Raw genomic sequence first — 12,982 nt, forward strand, 5'->3', positions numbered from 1 at the left:
ATGGATTTCTTCCTGCAGAGCAAGCCTCACCACCTGGGGTCAGCTCTGGGACAACCCGCCAGCTCCCCCTTATCAAAGCCTGCTTTCAAGCTGCTGCCATGACGCTTGAAAAGCAAACATCACTTTTACATGGGTGTCTACATGGCTTAAAAGGAGTCTTGCATTGTTAATGTGAAAACCATGTTCAAATGTATTTTTTTTTTATTGGAAAGTCAGATTTTAGAGAGGAGGAAAGACAGATCTGTTCAATGATTTGCTCCCCAAGTGGCTGCAACGGCCAGAGCTGAGCCGATCTGAAGCCAGGAGCCAGGAGCTTCTTCCAGGTCTCCCACACGGATGCAGGGTCCCAAGGCTTTGAGCCATCCTCTACTGTTTTCCCAGGCTACAAGCAGGGAGCTAGCTGGGAAGTGGGGCCACTGGGAGATGAACTGGTGCCCATTTGTGATCCTGGCGCATATAAGGCAAGCACTTTAGCCACCAGGCTACCACGCTGTACCCCAAATGTATTTCTTAAAAGTGAATTCAGACAGGGGCAATTGCTGCAGACACCTGTATCTCATATCCAGTGAGTGCTGGTTTGAGTCCTGGCACCACTCTCCAGATTCCAGCTTTCTGCTAATGTGCAACCTGCCAGGTGGATGACGAATCTAGGGCTTAGGCCCCTGCCACCTGCATGGGACAACCTGGATGGAGTTCGACTCCTGGTTTAGAAGGAGCCTGGCCCGGTCCTCACTGTTGCTGACATTTGGGGAGTGAACCAGCAGTCAGAAAAATCTCTTCCTCTCTTTCAAATGAATAGAGGCAGTTAGATAAAAATAATTTTAAAAAATCAATTCCGGGCCCGGCGCGGTGGCGCAGTGGTTAAGGTCCTCGCCTTGCACGCCCGGGATCCCATATGGGTGCCGGTTCTATCCCGGCAGCCCCGCTTCCCTTCCAGCTCCCTGCCTGTGGCCCAGGAAAGCAGTCGAGGACAGCCCAAGGCTTTGGGACCCTGCACCTGCGTGGGAGACCCGGAAGAGGCTCCTGGCTTCGGGAAGAGGCTCCTGGCTTCGGATCGGCATAGCATCGACCGTTGCGCTCACTTGGGGAGTGAATCATCGGACGGAGGATCTTCCTCTCTGTCTCTCCTCTCTGTATATCTGCCTTTCAATAAAAATAATAAAATCTTTAAAAAAAAATCCATTCCAAGTGTCCTGCCCCATATTTTCCTGCTCTGTACAGCCTAACCCCAGCTCAACACTGCACTGTCCTCTAAAGCACAGGCAGCAAGGCTCAGCTGCAGCCCTGGCAGATGGTGGCAGGGCAGGGGGCTCCCTGGCGCCCACCAGAGACCTGTAGTTGGCTGGGGAGGGGATTCCTCTTCTCTGATGGGAATTTCAAGGCTAGTTTTCCTCCAGGAACCTAAGGGAAGGAGTTTTTGGGGATTTCCAGAAAAACACTTGGAAATGTTATTCCTGGAGCTTCAAGCAATGCCAAATCAATGTCCTCGCCATCACTGACCTCCAGCCCGCTCAGGGGGGGCCAGAGAACACAAAGACTTCACTTATCCTCCCCCTGCAGGATGCGCGTCCCAGAACAAAGGTGCTACAGCTCGTCCTTGGGATTCTTAGGGAGGCCAGAGAGGTCAGGGCTGTCAGGCACGGGCAGGCCCCCTCTCCTGCGCGCTCTCTGCCAGGCCCTCACCCTGGTGTTTGGCTCCTCTGTCTGGCTCTGCTCCACCCCCACCCCCGCCCCCTTCACGGGTCCTCAGCCTCCTCTTTCCTTGGCTTCTTGTGATCAGTACTTTCTGACTTGGGCAGAAAGTATACAAATCGGTCAAACGAAGGCATTGGGGTCAGCATAATGGCACAGCACATGAAGCTGCTGCCTGCGATGCTGGTCCCCGCTGGGCACTGGTTTGAATCTGACTGTTCCACATCCAGTCCAGCTACCTGTTAAGGTACCCGGCAAAGAAAGGCAAGAGGGGCTAAGAGTTTAAGCCCCTGTAACTCACATGGGAGACCTGGACAGAGTTTCTGATTCTTGACTTCAGCTTAGCTCAGCCCAGGGCCATTGTAGCCTTTGGGGAGTAAACCAGCAGATGGAAGATCTCTCTCCCTATTCCATCTTGTTCTGTGGTTCTTCCTTTCAAATAAAGAAATAAATCTTAAAAAAAAAAAAAAAGAAAAAAAAAAGATGAAACAAAAACCCACAAAAGTCATAGTGCTTGTGAGCTGGGGATTTGGTTGACCACATCCTGGTTTCTATGATGGAGCCATCCTCAGGCTCTAGCCTGTTTCCCTGGGTACTGGGACCTGTCCCTAGGCTGCTATAAACAGAAGCTGCATGCTTTCCTTCAGTCCTGAGCTCAAAACACAGGGACTCCCAGATGGACAGCAATGGGAAGGCAGCCTTAGAGCAATGGGAGCGGACAAGCCAGCCAGTGGGTGAGCCTTTTGGGCAGCGCAGAACTCACGTACCTTTTCAGCTATCAGGAAGTCATAGCGAAGAGCCTCGCGGGTACAGACTGCGCCAAGCAGCAGGACGAAGACAACATACAGAAACCACCTGCAAGATGCAAGAGGAGAGCAGAGCTGCCACGGCCCCACCCAAGCCCATCCCAACCCACACCACATCACCTCTAGTTTTTCATGGGGACAAGCCCTGAAACGGAAGAGAAAGACCAATCACCAGGCCTGCTCATCCCAGCTGGCCTGGGCCTGGGGGTGTAGATGGGGGCTTTTTCTACTATTTCTCTTTTAGCATAGTTCATACCAAAAAGGGGGGCAGGAAACGCAATGCTGCTTTGTTTCTTTCTTATATTAGAAAAGGAAAAACACACAACATGTCAGGGGTGGAGGACACAGGAGGCCAGGCTGCCTCTGTGCTGTGCAGGGTTCACCTGCAGCCTCTGCTGAGCAGAGAAAGAAGTCAATGACCTTGTGGGCCTCTACTTCTAGATAACAGAAAGGAAAGCAAAAATGTGAAAAGCCACCGTGGGCTGGCTCTGTCCCCAGGATGCCCAGGAATCTTGACCAAGCACATTGACCCTTGGTACCACTTGTGACCTTCTTGGTGGCAGTTGGGGGATGGGGGGTGGCAAAGGTTCTTCCTAGAGACTCCCAGCAATTACCAAAAAAAAAAATCAAGACAGTTCCCATGTAGAAGCTGCTTTCTTTTCTTTCCTCTGCAAACTCAACAGCAACTTCTGCGGTCTTCACTTCCCTTCATTACAATTGCTGTATTTTGCACACAACAGCCTGGTGTGAATGCTGGCTGCTTGCAACACTTGCTGTGCAGTAAACCAACAGCAGACTCTGCACCTATGATGGAGATATATTAATGCCCTGAACACTGCCACAGTTGGCGCTGGCGTTGAGGCACAGTGGGCTAAATCGCCACTTGCGAGGCCCACATTCCAAATGCGAGTACAAGTCTGGGCACTCTGCTTTGCATCTGGTAGCTCCCCAATAACATAGCTGGTAAAGCAGCAGCAACAGATAACCCCAGTACCCGCGGTCCTACCCAGATGGAATTCTGGACTTCCTGTTGTAGTCACTTGGGAAGTGAACCACAAGATGGAATCTCTGACTCTCTCCAGCTCTGTGTCACTCTACTTTTCAAGCATGAATAGATAAATGCCTAAACAATGTAACAGTTAAAATAACTTCTTATACTTCCCAACCCCCGTCATGTTTAGGATCTCACATTGCCTTTTCCCGCCCTCCCAGTCAGGGGCAGTAAAACTCCTTGTGCCACAGAGAGATCAGAAGATTCTAGAGGACCAGAAACAGACCCAAGGCTAACCAGCCAGCCTGTGAGTGGGAGTGGCACAGGTGAACTAACACCCCAGCAGGCTGACAGTCTTGGGGAGTTGGAGGGAGGCTGGCGTGGGGGGAGCAAGACACCTGCCCCACGGCTTCACACACAACAGCCAAGGCACATCCCCACCTCACTTTCCTACAAAAGGACATGGAAACTCAGAGAGCTTCACGGGATGCAAACCCTCATGGGTCCGTCCCATGGTAAAGCTCTTCAGCCTTACATTCCTGCCAATGATCTTGGAAACGCAATAACTTAAAAAGAAAAAAACATACTCCAAGTTCAAAGCTGTAGCGGGGAAGGGGACAAGGGTCTGGGATCTGCACTGCTGCCACTCCTCCAGGCAGCCTTCCAAGCTGGGGCCATGTATGAGAAGGCAGTGTCTGAAGGCAGCAGACGGGAATTTTCCAGCCCACTGAGCCCTAAAAGGAGGATCAGGGTATGAAGCAGACCGGTCACAGTCCAGGCACTCTGGGAACAAAAGGGGCAATTCCTCTCGCCCCTTCTGCCCTGGGCTTTTCTCCCCCGTTCTGCAGCTACATGGCGGAACTTACGAGATGCCCACAGCCGCCAGTGAGCCGAGCGGGATGCTGCCAGCAGGATCCCTGAGGTCGCCCCCCATGTTGAAGCCGGCCATGACTCCTGAAAGACACCCAGGTGGGGGATGGGGTAAACTGGGTCGGCTCTGGGAATCCCCCTCCCCTCCTTCAGGGCCCTCCCCTTGGAAGCACTCCCTTGTCCCAGCCTCCCCCAGCCTCAGCTCTGTTTCAATCTCCCTTGGCAACTGGGGAGGCATGCGTGGGGCTATGAAAGGGACCTTTGTAGGCTGGGAGGTGCTCAGAAGGGAAGCCCTTTAGGGTACAAGAACATCTGATCATCCTGTGTGGCTGCACCACGCACAGGCAACATCCTAACCCGATGCTGCCTGCTGAGCCTGAGCCTGCTCAGCTGACAGACGCCCCAGCATTTGCCAAAGGACCAGCAAGCAGTTTTCCCTGCTGTGGGTCCAGGTGTCCAGGGTCATGTACCACCCTCCCAAGTACTTCAAGGAAACCAAAAAACCAATCCTGGCACAGACATTGGGCATGGAGATAGAGGTGCTGAGTAGGAAGTCTGTATCCCACATCCCAGTTTCCTGCTAATGTACACCAAGAGAGACAGCAGGTCACAATTCAAGGATGTAGGTCCCTGCCACACTTTGGGAGACCCACGCTGAGTTCTCAGCTCCAGGTTTCAGCCTAGCCTACCACTGTCTGTTGTAGAAATTTAGGAAGCAAATCATAGGGCAGGAGATTTCTGTCTCTGTGTCTATTTCTTAGTCTCTGCCTTTCCAAAAAAATAAATATTCTTTAAAAAATAACCCTGAGGCTATGAACATTGCATTGCATGCTCCTTGCCATCACCACCTCCTCTCCCCAAGGACATGAAAGAAAGTGGATTATTTTGTGATGATGCTGGACCACTGGCACAGTGTCAGATGCGGAAGGGAACCCAGTCTGCTTCCCTCCTGCTAGGGTTTGACATGGCTTGAGTGTGTCCTGCAGGTGTCCTGGATTTTGTGAGGGAGCCCCAGTTCTGTGACAATGAAGAGCGAGTGGGACCCTCAAGAGCAGAGCTCCGTAGGAGGTCCTCAGGTCAACAGGGGCTCTGTCCTTGCATGAGCCCCTGCAAAGGAACAAGCCTAGCCTCTCCTGGTCTCTCCCATTTCTCACCTTCCATGCGCTCTCCTACGTGCCTGTCCATGCCTGTGATGCTATCCGCCACGAGGGCCTCCCTGAAGCTGAGCTGATGGACAGGCCCTCCAGTCTCCAAAACTGTAAGCTGAATTAATGCTTTTTTCTTTGTTTTACCCAGTCCAGGGTATGTAACAGCAACCGGCCATGGATGGAGACACAGACTTAGAACAAATGTACATGGGAGTGTCACTGAATAACAGTGATGGTCCAGCCCTAAGTGCTCCAACGGCACAGGGAGTCAGTCTCCCAGAGCCGGGGACGTCTCAAACACAGCCTTGAATGAGGATCACAAAAACGTTACAACCCATCATCATTCACTGTTGATCTTTTCAACAGACAGGACCCCTGTTAGGTGCTTTACGTGCACTTTTTATGTTATTTAAACTTCACAAACACCATAGCGGGAAAGCAGAATTATACGCCATTTTAGAGAAAAGTGCTCACGGAGGTTAACTAAAACAGCTTAATGTCATCTTGGTAACTGGGAAACCTGTCTGATGCACAGGGATGCCAGCTGAGTGTGATGAGGCACAAGCTTAGGGTCAGCAAGTCCAGCAAGGGACTGGCCGGAGAGGGGGCCTGAACACACGTCACCCAACAGTTCCAGTGCCAAGATTCTAGCCAAAGTAAAAAGTTACAGGCATGAGTAAAAGTAGTCAAACAACTTTATACATGCTTGTTTAGGGTACCAAAAACAACCCCATAGTTTAATGTCTTTAAAAAAATCAAGGATTGGCAAAATCGGTGATGATACCATCTTTCAGCAAATATTACATCTTTAGACTATTCTGTGATATAAAAACTCAAAATCTATTGTCGGGCTGGGGCAGTGCTGTGGCACAGTGTGTTAAGCTCCCACTTACAATGGCAGTATCCCACATGGGGCCCTGTTCAGGTTCTGACTGCTAGACTTCCTATCTAGTTCCCTGCTAACATACCTGGAAAATCAGGGGGAAATGGTTCCTCCCAGCCATGCAAGTGGGAGACCTAGATGAAGTTTCTGGCTCTTGGTTTGAGTGTGGCTGAGTCCTGGCTGCTACAGCCATTTGGGGAGAGAAATCTCTGTCTCTCTCCTTTCTTTCTCTGTAACTCTGACTTTGAAATCTATTGTTGGGATTTTAAGATGCATATTGAAAGCAGAACATATGGTATGATCCCACTGTTATATAAAAAACAGATTCATGCATAGAAAAAGAAACCAGAACACATTTTTAAATGTTAGCGAAATATTGCTAGGGGGTAGGAGGGTTGTTTATGTTTAATTGCTTATATTTTCTCAGTTTTCTACAGTGGTCATTTTAAAATACGGAGAGATCATTTTTAGAGTCTTTTTGTTTAAAAAACCATGGTAAGAACACCTGTCACCCTTCCCTGCCCTTCCCCCACCCTGGCCAAGATTCTATCAACATGGTAGGAAAAGAGGAAGTACATTCCCATGGTACAGAGGAGTGGGATGGTGGAATCCCACTATCCATGAATTTCAGAAACCTGGGAAGTAGAGAAAATGATACAGAGTGAAAGGGAATGAAACGGAAACCTGGGGTACTCCCCTACCTACAGGAAGCCAGCGTGGAGGTTGGTACCCCGGAAAGAGCCGTAGGCTAGCACACACTCACTCACAGATTCAGACAGCTCCCCACCAGCACACACCACACCACAAGGGGAATGTGCGTCAGGGACCAGGATCAACAGCACTGGACAACAGGAACAGAGCAGTCTGGTTAGAAGAAACAAGTAAATCAGGACACAGGGGCAGAATTTTAAAGAAAACAATGACTGGTTCCAGAGATACCAAGAATATTCTACCTGTAAAATGAGATGCCCTGGGGCCCAGCACAATAGCCTAGTGGCTAACGTGGCCTTGCATGTACCAGGATACTATATGGGTGCCAGCTTGTGTCCTTGCTGCCCCATTTCCCACCCAGCTCCTTGCTTGTGGCCTGGGAAAGCAGTCAAGGACGGCCCAAAGCCTTGGGACCCTGTACCTGCACAGGAGACCTAGAAGAGGCTCTGGGCTGCTGGCTTCAGATCATCTCAGCTCTGGCCTGGTGGCCACTTGAGGAGTATATCATCAGATGGAAGATCTTCCTTTCTGTCTCTCCTCCTCTCTGTATTTCTGACTTTCCAATAAAAATAAATAAATCTTTAAAAAAAAATTAAGATGCTCTGGGGAAAAACAATCCAAGAACAGGAAAGATCCTTACGGGAATTAGAAAGGTGGTCACTCAAACTAAAAACAAGATAGATCTGAAAGACAGGGTTCATACCCAGGCACTTCGGGATAGTGTTGTAGTACATCTCAACACTTGCCACATTGGCACCCCATAGTCAGAGTGCGAGTTCGAGCCCTGGCTGGTCCACTTCTCATCCAGCTTCCTGCTAACGTGCCGGGTAAATCAACAGAGGCTGGCCCAAGTGCTTGGCCCTGCCACTCGTGGATGGAGTTTTGGCTTCAGTCTGACCAAGTCCTAGACACTGTAGCCATTTGGGGAATGAACCGGTAAAAGTAACTCGGTCTCTCCCTCTCTCCAGCACTCTGCCTTTCAAATAAAGAGATACACATTTTAATAACAATAAAAAACCCCCACACACTTAGAACAAAAAGATAAAGGGGTAGAAAACTTGAATAAAATAGAGAAGAGAGCCTGGAATGATGGTTCAATTGGTTAATTCTCCCTGTACACGCGCCAGGATCCCATATGGACACCGGTTCATATCCCAACTGCTCCACATCCTTCCAGCTCCGTGATTGAGCCTGGGAAAACAGTAGAGGATGGCCCAAAGCCTCGGGACCCGCATCCTGCACCCTGCACGTGGAAGAAGCTCCTGGCTCCTGACTTTGGATCAGCTCAGCTTGGGTCACTGTAACCATTTGGGGAGTGAACTAATGGATGGAAGATCTTTCTCTCTGTCTCTCCTTCTCTCTGTAAATCTGCCGTTCATTAAAAAATAAACAAATCTTTCTCAAAAATAGAAAAATCAAACAGATGACAGCAAACATTTCTGCAAATTGAAGATGACACAGGTCTTCAGACTGAAATATTCCACCAAATATCTAGCAAAAAAAAAAAAAAAAATAGTAGGTAAAAACCTATACCTCAAGGTAAAATGTTGCATTTTCAGGAAGACTCCTAAATGCTTCCAAGGAGAAAACCTGAACACTTCTGGAAGAACAAAACACACTGCCTGCTCACCAGCAATGCTGAATGCTAAAAGACAATGGAGCACTGACTCCAAACTCCGAGGGAAAGACATTTTTTAGATGTATTTTATTGATTTGAAAAGCAGAGTGTTACAAAAAAAAAGGTGGAGGCAGAACGATCTTGCATCTACTGGGTCACTCCTCAAATGACCACCCTAATACAGTAGGAACAGCATCCCGGCCTGTGTGGCACCCGACAGAAGCCCAAGAACTTTCATTACCATCCACTGTTTTCGCCAGCACATGGGCAGGGAGCTCAGTCAGAACCAGAACTAACTGGTACACAAACTGACACGCAGACACGAGATGCCAGCGATGCAAGAGGTGCCTGGAGTGGCTCTGCCCCAACACTGGCCCTGGGAACACTTTCTGGAAGCCAGAATTTTAGTCATATATGTTTAGTCAACTGAAAGGAATGGGAAGCAGACCGGAGACTAGATGATTTACCCCACCTTGCATAATTTCTGAACAAGATGCTGAAGTATGCACTGCAGCAAAGTGAAAATGTAAACCATGCCAGAGGAAAATATTAGACTCCAAACACAGTGATAACACAGGGATAACTCGGGAATGGAATGAAGCAGCAGCATGAGAGGTGTGCAGCAGAGAAAGCTGAAGGGCTGCAGGCCCCAACAGGGACACCCCAATACAACAGGGTGATGAGCAAACTGAATGAGTGTCAGCAGTGAGTGACTGCAACCTTTCAGCAACTGGAAAAAAACAAAGGCAATGAAAACTCCAGGAAAAGTCATCAAGAAAGTTAAGGAAGCAAACTAAAATTTGATATGATTTTAAAAAATTTTTTTCATTGGAAAGACAGATCTACAATAGAGGAGGAGAGACAGAGACGAAGATCTTCTATCCGATGATTCACTTGCAAAGTGACCACCACAGCCAGAGCTGGACTGATCTGAAGCCAGGAGCCAGGAGGCTCCTCCAGGTCTCCTGTGCGGGTGCAGGGTCCCAAGGCTTTGGGCCGTCCTCCACTGCTTTCCCAGGCCACAAGCAGGAAGCTGGATGGGAAGCTTGGCTGCCAGGATACAAACTGGCATCCATATGGAATCCCACTGCATGCAAGGAGAGGACTTTAGCCACTAGGCTACCACACTGGGCCCAAAACTTGATATGGTTTTAAAGAACTGATTTTTTATTTATATTAATAGAAAATGCAACACTGCATGAGGTTTGCTAAGAACGGCCAGGACATTTCCAGTAGTACAGAGCAACTTGTCCCCATCCATCCAAAGACTCATTTAGCCATGATGTTAGGAACATTTTCCCTACATCACAACCAGGACCACATCTGATTCACAGTGAAGGAAACGGAAATTTTGGACTTGATACTTCACTGAATAATTGCTACAGAGTCGTAATACTGTACATGTTTATCATTTTTTAGCATCTAGAGCTGATTATGCTAAAACACAGAGGACAAACTGTAATTACAGCCAGTTATCATGTATCTTGACAATACAAAAGGAGGGCTGTAACTAGATTCTGTCAGGAAGTGGGCAGAGGAAAGCACGGACATTTCTGTCGCAGTAAGGTAGACAACACCACCCCTATCAGCTTTCATGCAGCCTTGCTTTGCATCCGTTCAGTAAGAAACTTCACAGGCCATCAGGCCACGCCTTTCGTGCCAGGCTGGGATCTGGCTGATACGGAAAAAGTAAATCTCCATATACCAGCGGCAATTGGCTTTAAGTTAACATTACACTCATTCTGTCAATTATCATCCTGAAGTTCTAAGAGTTGGCTAAGAATGGCCAAGACATTTCTAGAACCTCAGAGCGCTTGGCCCGCCCCCAAACCTCCAAAGAGGACTGGCTTGTAACATCAAGCTAAAGAACGTTTCTTGTTAGGTGTCTGTGTGCGTAACTGATTGTTCACTTATAGTTCCGAAGTACATTTTTTTAAAAGATTAATTTATTTTATTGGAAAGTCAGAAATACAGAGAGGAGGAGAGACAGAGAGGAAGATCTTCTGTCCGATGATTCACTCCCCAGGTGACCACAAAGGCCGGTACTGCGCCATTCTGAAGCCAGGAGCCAGGATCTCCTCCAGGTCTCCTACACAGGTGCAGGGTCCCAAGGTTTTGGCTGCCCTCAACTGCTTTCCCAGGCCACAAGCAGGGAGCTGGATGGGAAGTGGAGCTACTGAGATTTGAACTGGTGCCCAAATGGGATCCCGGTGCATTCAGGGCCAGGACTTTAGCTGCTAGGCCACAATGCCGGACCCCCGAAGTACATTTTTTTATGTAATTTTGCTCAGTCACCTGCTGACCTGCATATACTTGGTATAGCTTTCTTGATATTGCTCTAAAAACTCAAATTAATAGGTTATGCAGATTCCCTTAAAACTAGAACATGAGAGCATTCCTTATAAAAATATTTAAACATAAAGTGACTGTAGTAGGCTCAGTGTGGCAGCATAGCGACTAAAGTCCTCGCCTTGGATGCAGCGGTATCCCATATGGGCACCAGTTCTAATCCCGGCAGCTCCACTTCCCATCCAGCTCCCCGCTTGTGGCCTGGGAAAGCAGTCGAGGACGGCCCAAAGCCTTGGGATCCTGCACCCATTTGGGAGACCCCAAAGAGGCTCCTGGCTCCTGGCTTCAGATTGGTTCAGCTTTGGCCATCATGGTCACTTGGTGAGTAAATCATCGGATGGAAGACCTTCCTGTCTTTCCTCCTCTCTGCATATCTGACTTTCCAATAAAAATTTAAAATTTTTTAATAAAAATTGGCTATAGTATTTTAAATGCTATACATGGTACTTCACTTTTTTTTCATGTCAACAATAAAGAGTAAAGGCATCAAACCTGCAATGGATAAAATGAGATTTTAGTGTAGTTGGAGTTATGAGTCTAATCAAGAAGGTAACTAAAAGTAAAATTAAACTGCCAAATATAGGACAACAGGAAATCATGTAAGTTATATCGCCCAGCACAGCATCAAGAGATACTGTTCTACTTTGATTAAACAAGCTATTGTTCATGGAACTTCCCAAGGTACCAAAAGCCATTTGAAATGGTTGCACTGTAGGCTGTTTCGTGACTAACACGCCAGTAAACTGGGTGCCTCAGGCCAACGTCCAGCGTTAGCTCTTGATGCCTGCTAAGATAGAGCCCCGGCAGCAGTGATGACGGCTCACGTCTCCATGTGGGAGGCTTCAACCGAGATTCCTGATCCTCCACCACAGCAGGTCCCAGGTGGTGCAGGTACCTGGGGAGTGCGCCGATGGATGGGAGATTCCTTGCATGTCTGTCTCCCAAATGAATAAATATTTTTAAAGTGGTTGCCCTATGGATATTTGGGGAGTTGAAGGGTAGGGTGGAAAAGCATAGTTATGCATTACACTTTCAAAAGAATCCTGTATAGATCTTATTTGGTCAGAAAGAGCAACATCCGTGACTTAGTTTTCTCCCAGGGGCCCTGGGACCGGGCCCCGTCATGGAGCAGGGCTGGGGCTCCACTGCTTGCTGCCAGATAATCTAGTCTGAATTGCCAGAGTCCAGCTCCTCAGTAATGCTGCCCCTTTCTAGACCTTCCAAATTCTGATCCTGAGCTAAGGTGCCCGCCCATCACCAGACTAAGTGCTGTGCCACATCTACAGGCCACTGTGCCTCCTGACCTCAGCAAGTGCCTCACTCTGCCCACCAGCTGAAGGCAAGAGGAGCAGCCAGGATATGAACTGGTGCCCACACGGGATCCCCGCACATAAAAGATGAGGACTTTAGACACTAAGCTACCATGCGGGGACCCCTCATTTAGTATCTTAGAAAGAGAAAGAAAGAAAGCAAGGAAGGAAGGAAGGAACAACAGAAGAGGAGAGGAGAGAAGAAAAGAGAAAAGGGGAGGGAGGGAGGAAGGGAGAGAGGGAAGGAAATATTTTTCTTCTCGCAAGAATTCTATTGTATGGTTTGGGAAATAGTAAATATCTGCCTGTACTGATCACTTGGTTTTTATACTTTTCTAGGCTTACAAATGTTGTTTAAGATGTTTTTTTGGAAGCAATAATTCTTTTCTTTTTTATTTTATTTGAAAAACAGAGAGTCAGAAAAAAGACTTTCCATGCATTGGTTCATTCCCTTAAATGCTTACACCAGCAGGGGCTAGTTTAGTATGAAGCCAGGAGCCTTGAACTCACACACATCCCCCACGCAGGTGTGTCAGGAACCCAACTACTTGAACTGCCACCTGCTTTCCCAGGGTGCATGTGTGGGATGCAGGAACAGAAGCAG

The 12,982-nt window shown here is 48.3% G+C and overlaps 1 protein-coding gene across 1 annotated transcript in view; it reads right to left on the reverse strand.

The window, feature by feature from the left end:
• Positions 1-12,982, reverse strand: part of LOC121167262 (solute carrier family 12 member 8-like) — a 121,837-nt gene that overhangs the window by 39,348 nt on the left and 69,507 nt on the right. The window contains exons 5-6 of the mRNA XM_040996688.1: positions 4,356-4,443; positions 2,460-2,547 (exon numbers count right to left, since the gene is read on the reverse strand). Of these exons, the coding sequence (XP_040852622.1) occupies positions 2,460-2,547; positions 4,356-4,443 (176 nt within the window). The remainder of the gene's footprint in view (positions 1-2,459; positions 2,548-4,355; positions 4,444-12,982) is intronic.

This window comes from Ochotona curzoniae, unplaced genomic scaffold (genome assembly GCF_017591425.1).
Source record: "Ochotona curzoniae isolate NIBS_2020 unplaced genomic scaffold, NIBS_Ocur_1.0 patch356, whole genome shotgun sequence".
Lineage (NCBI taxonomy): Eukaryota > Metazoa > Chordata > Mammalia > Lagomorpha > Ochotonidae > Ochotona > Ochotona curzoniae.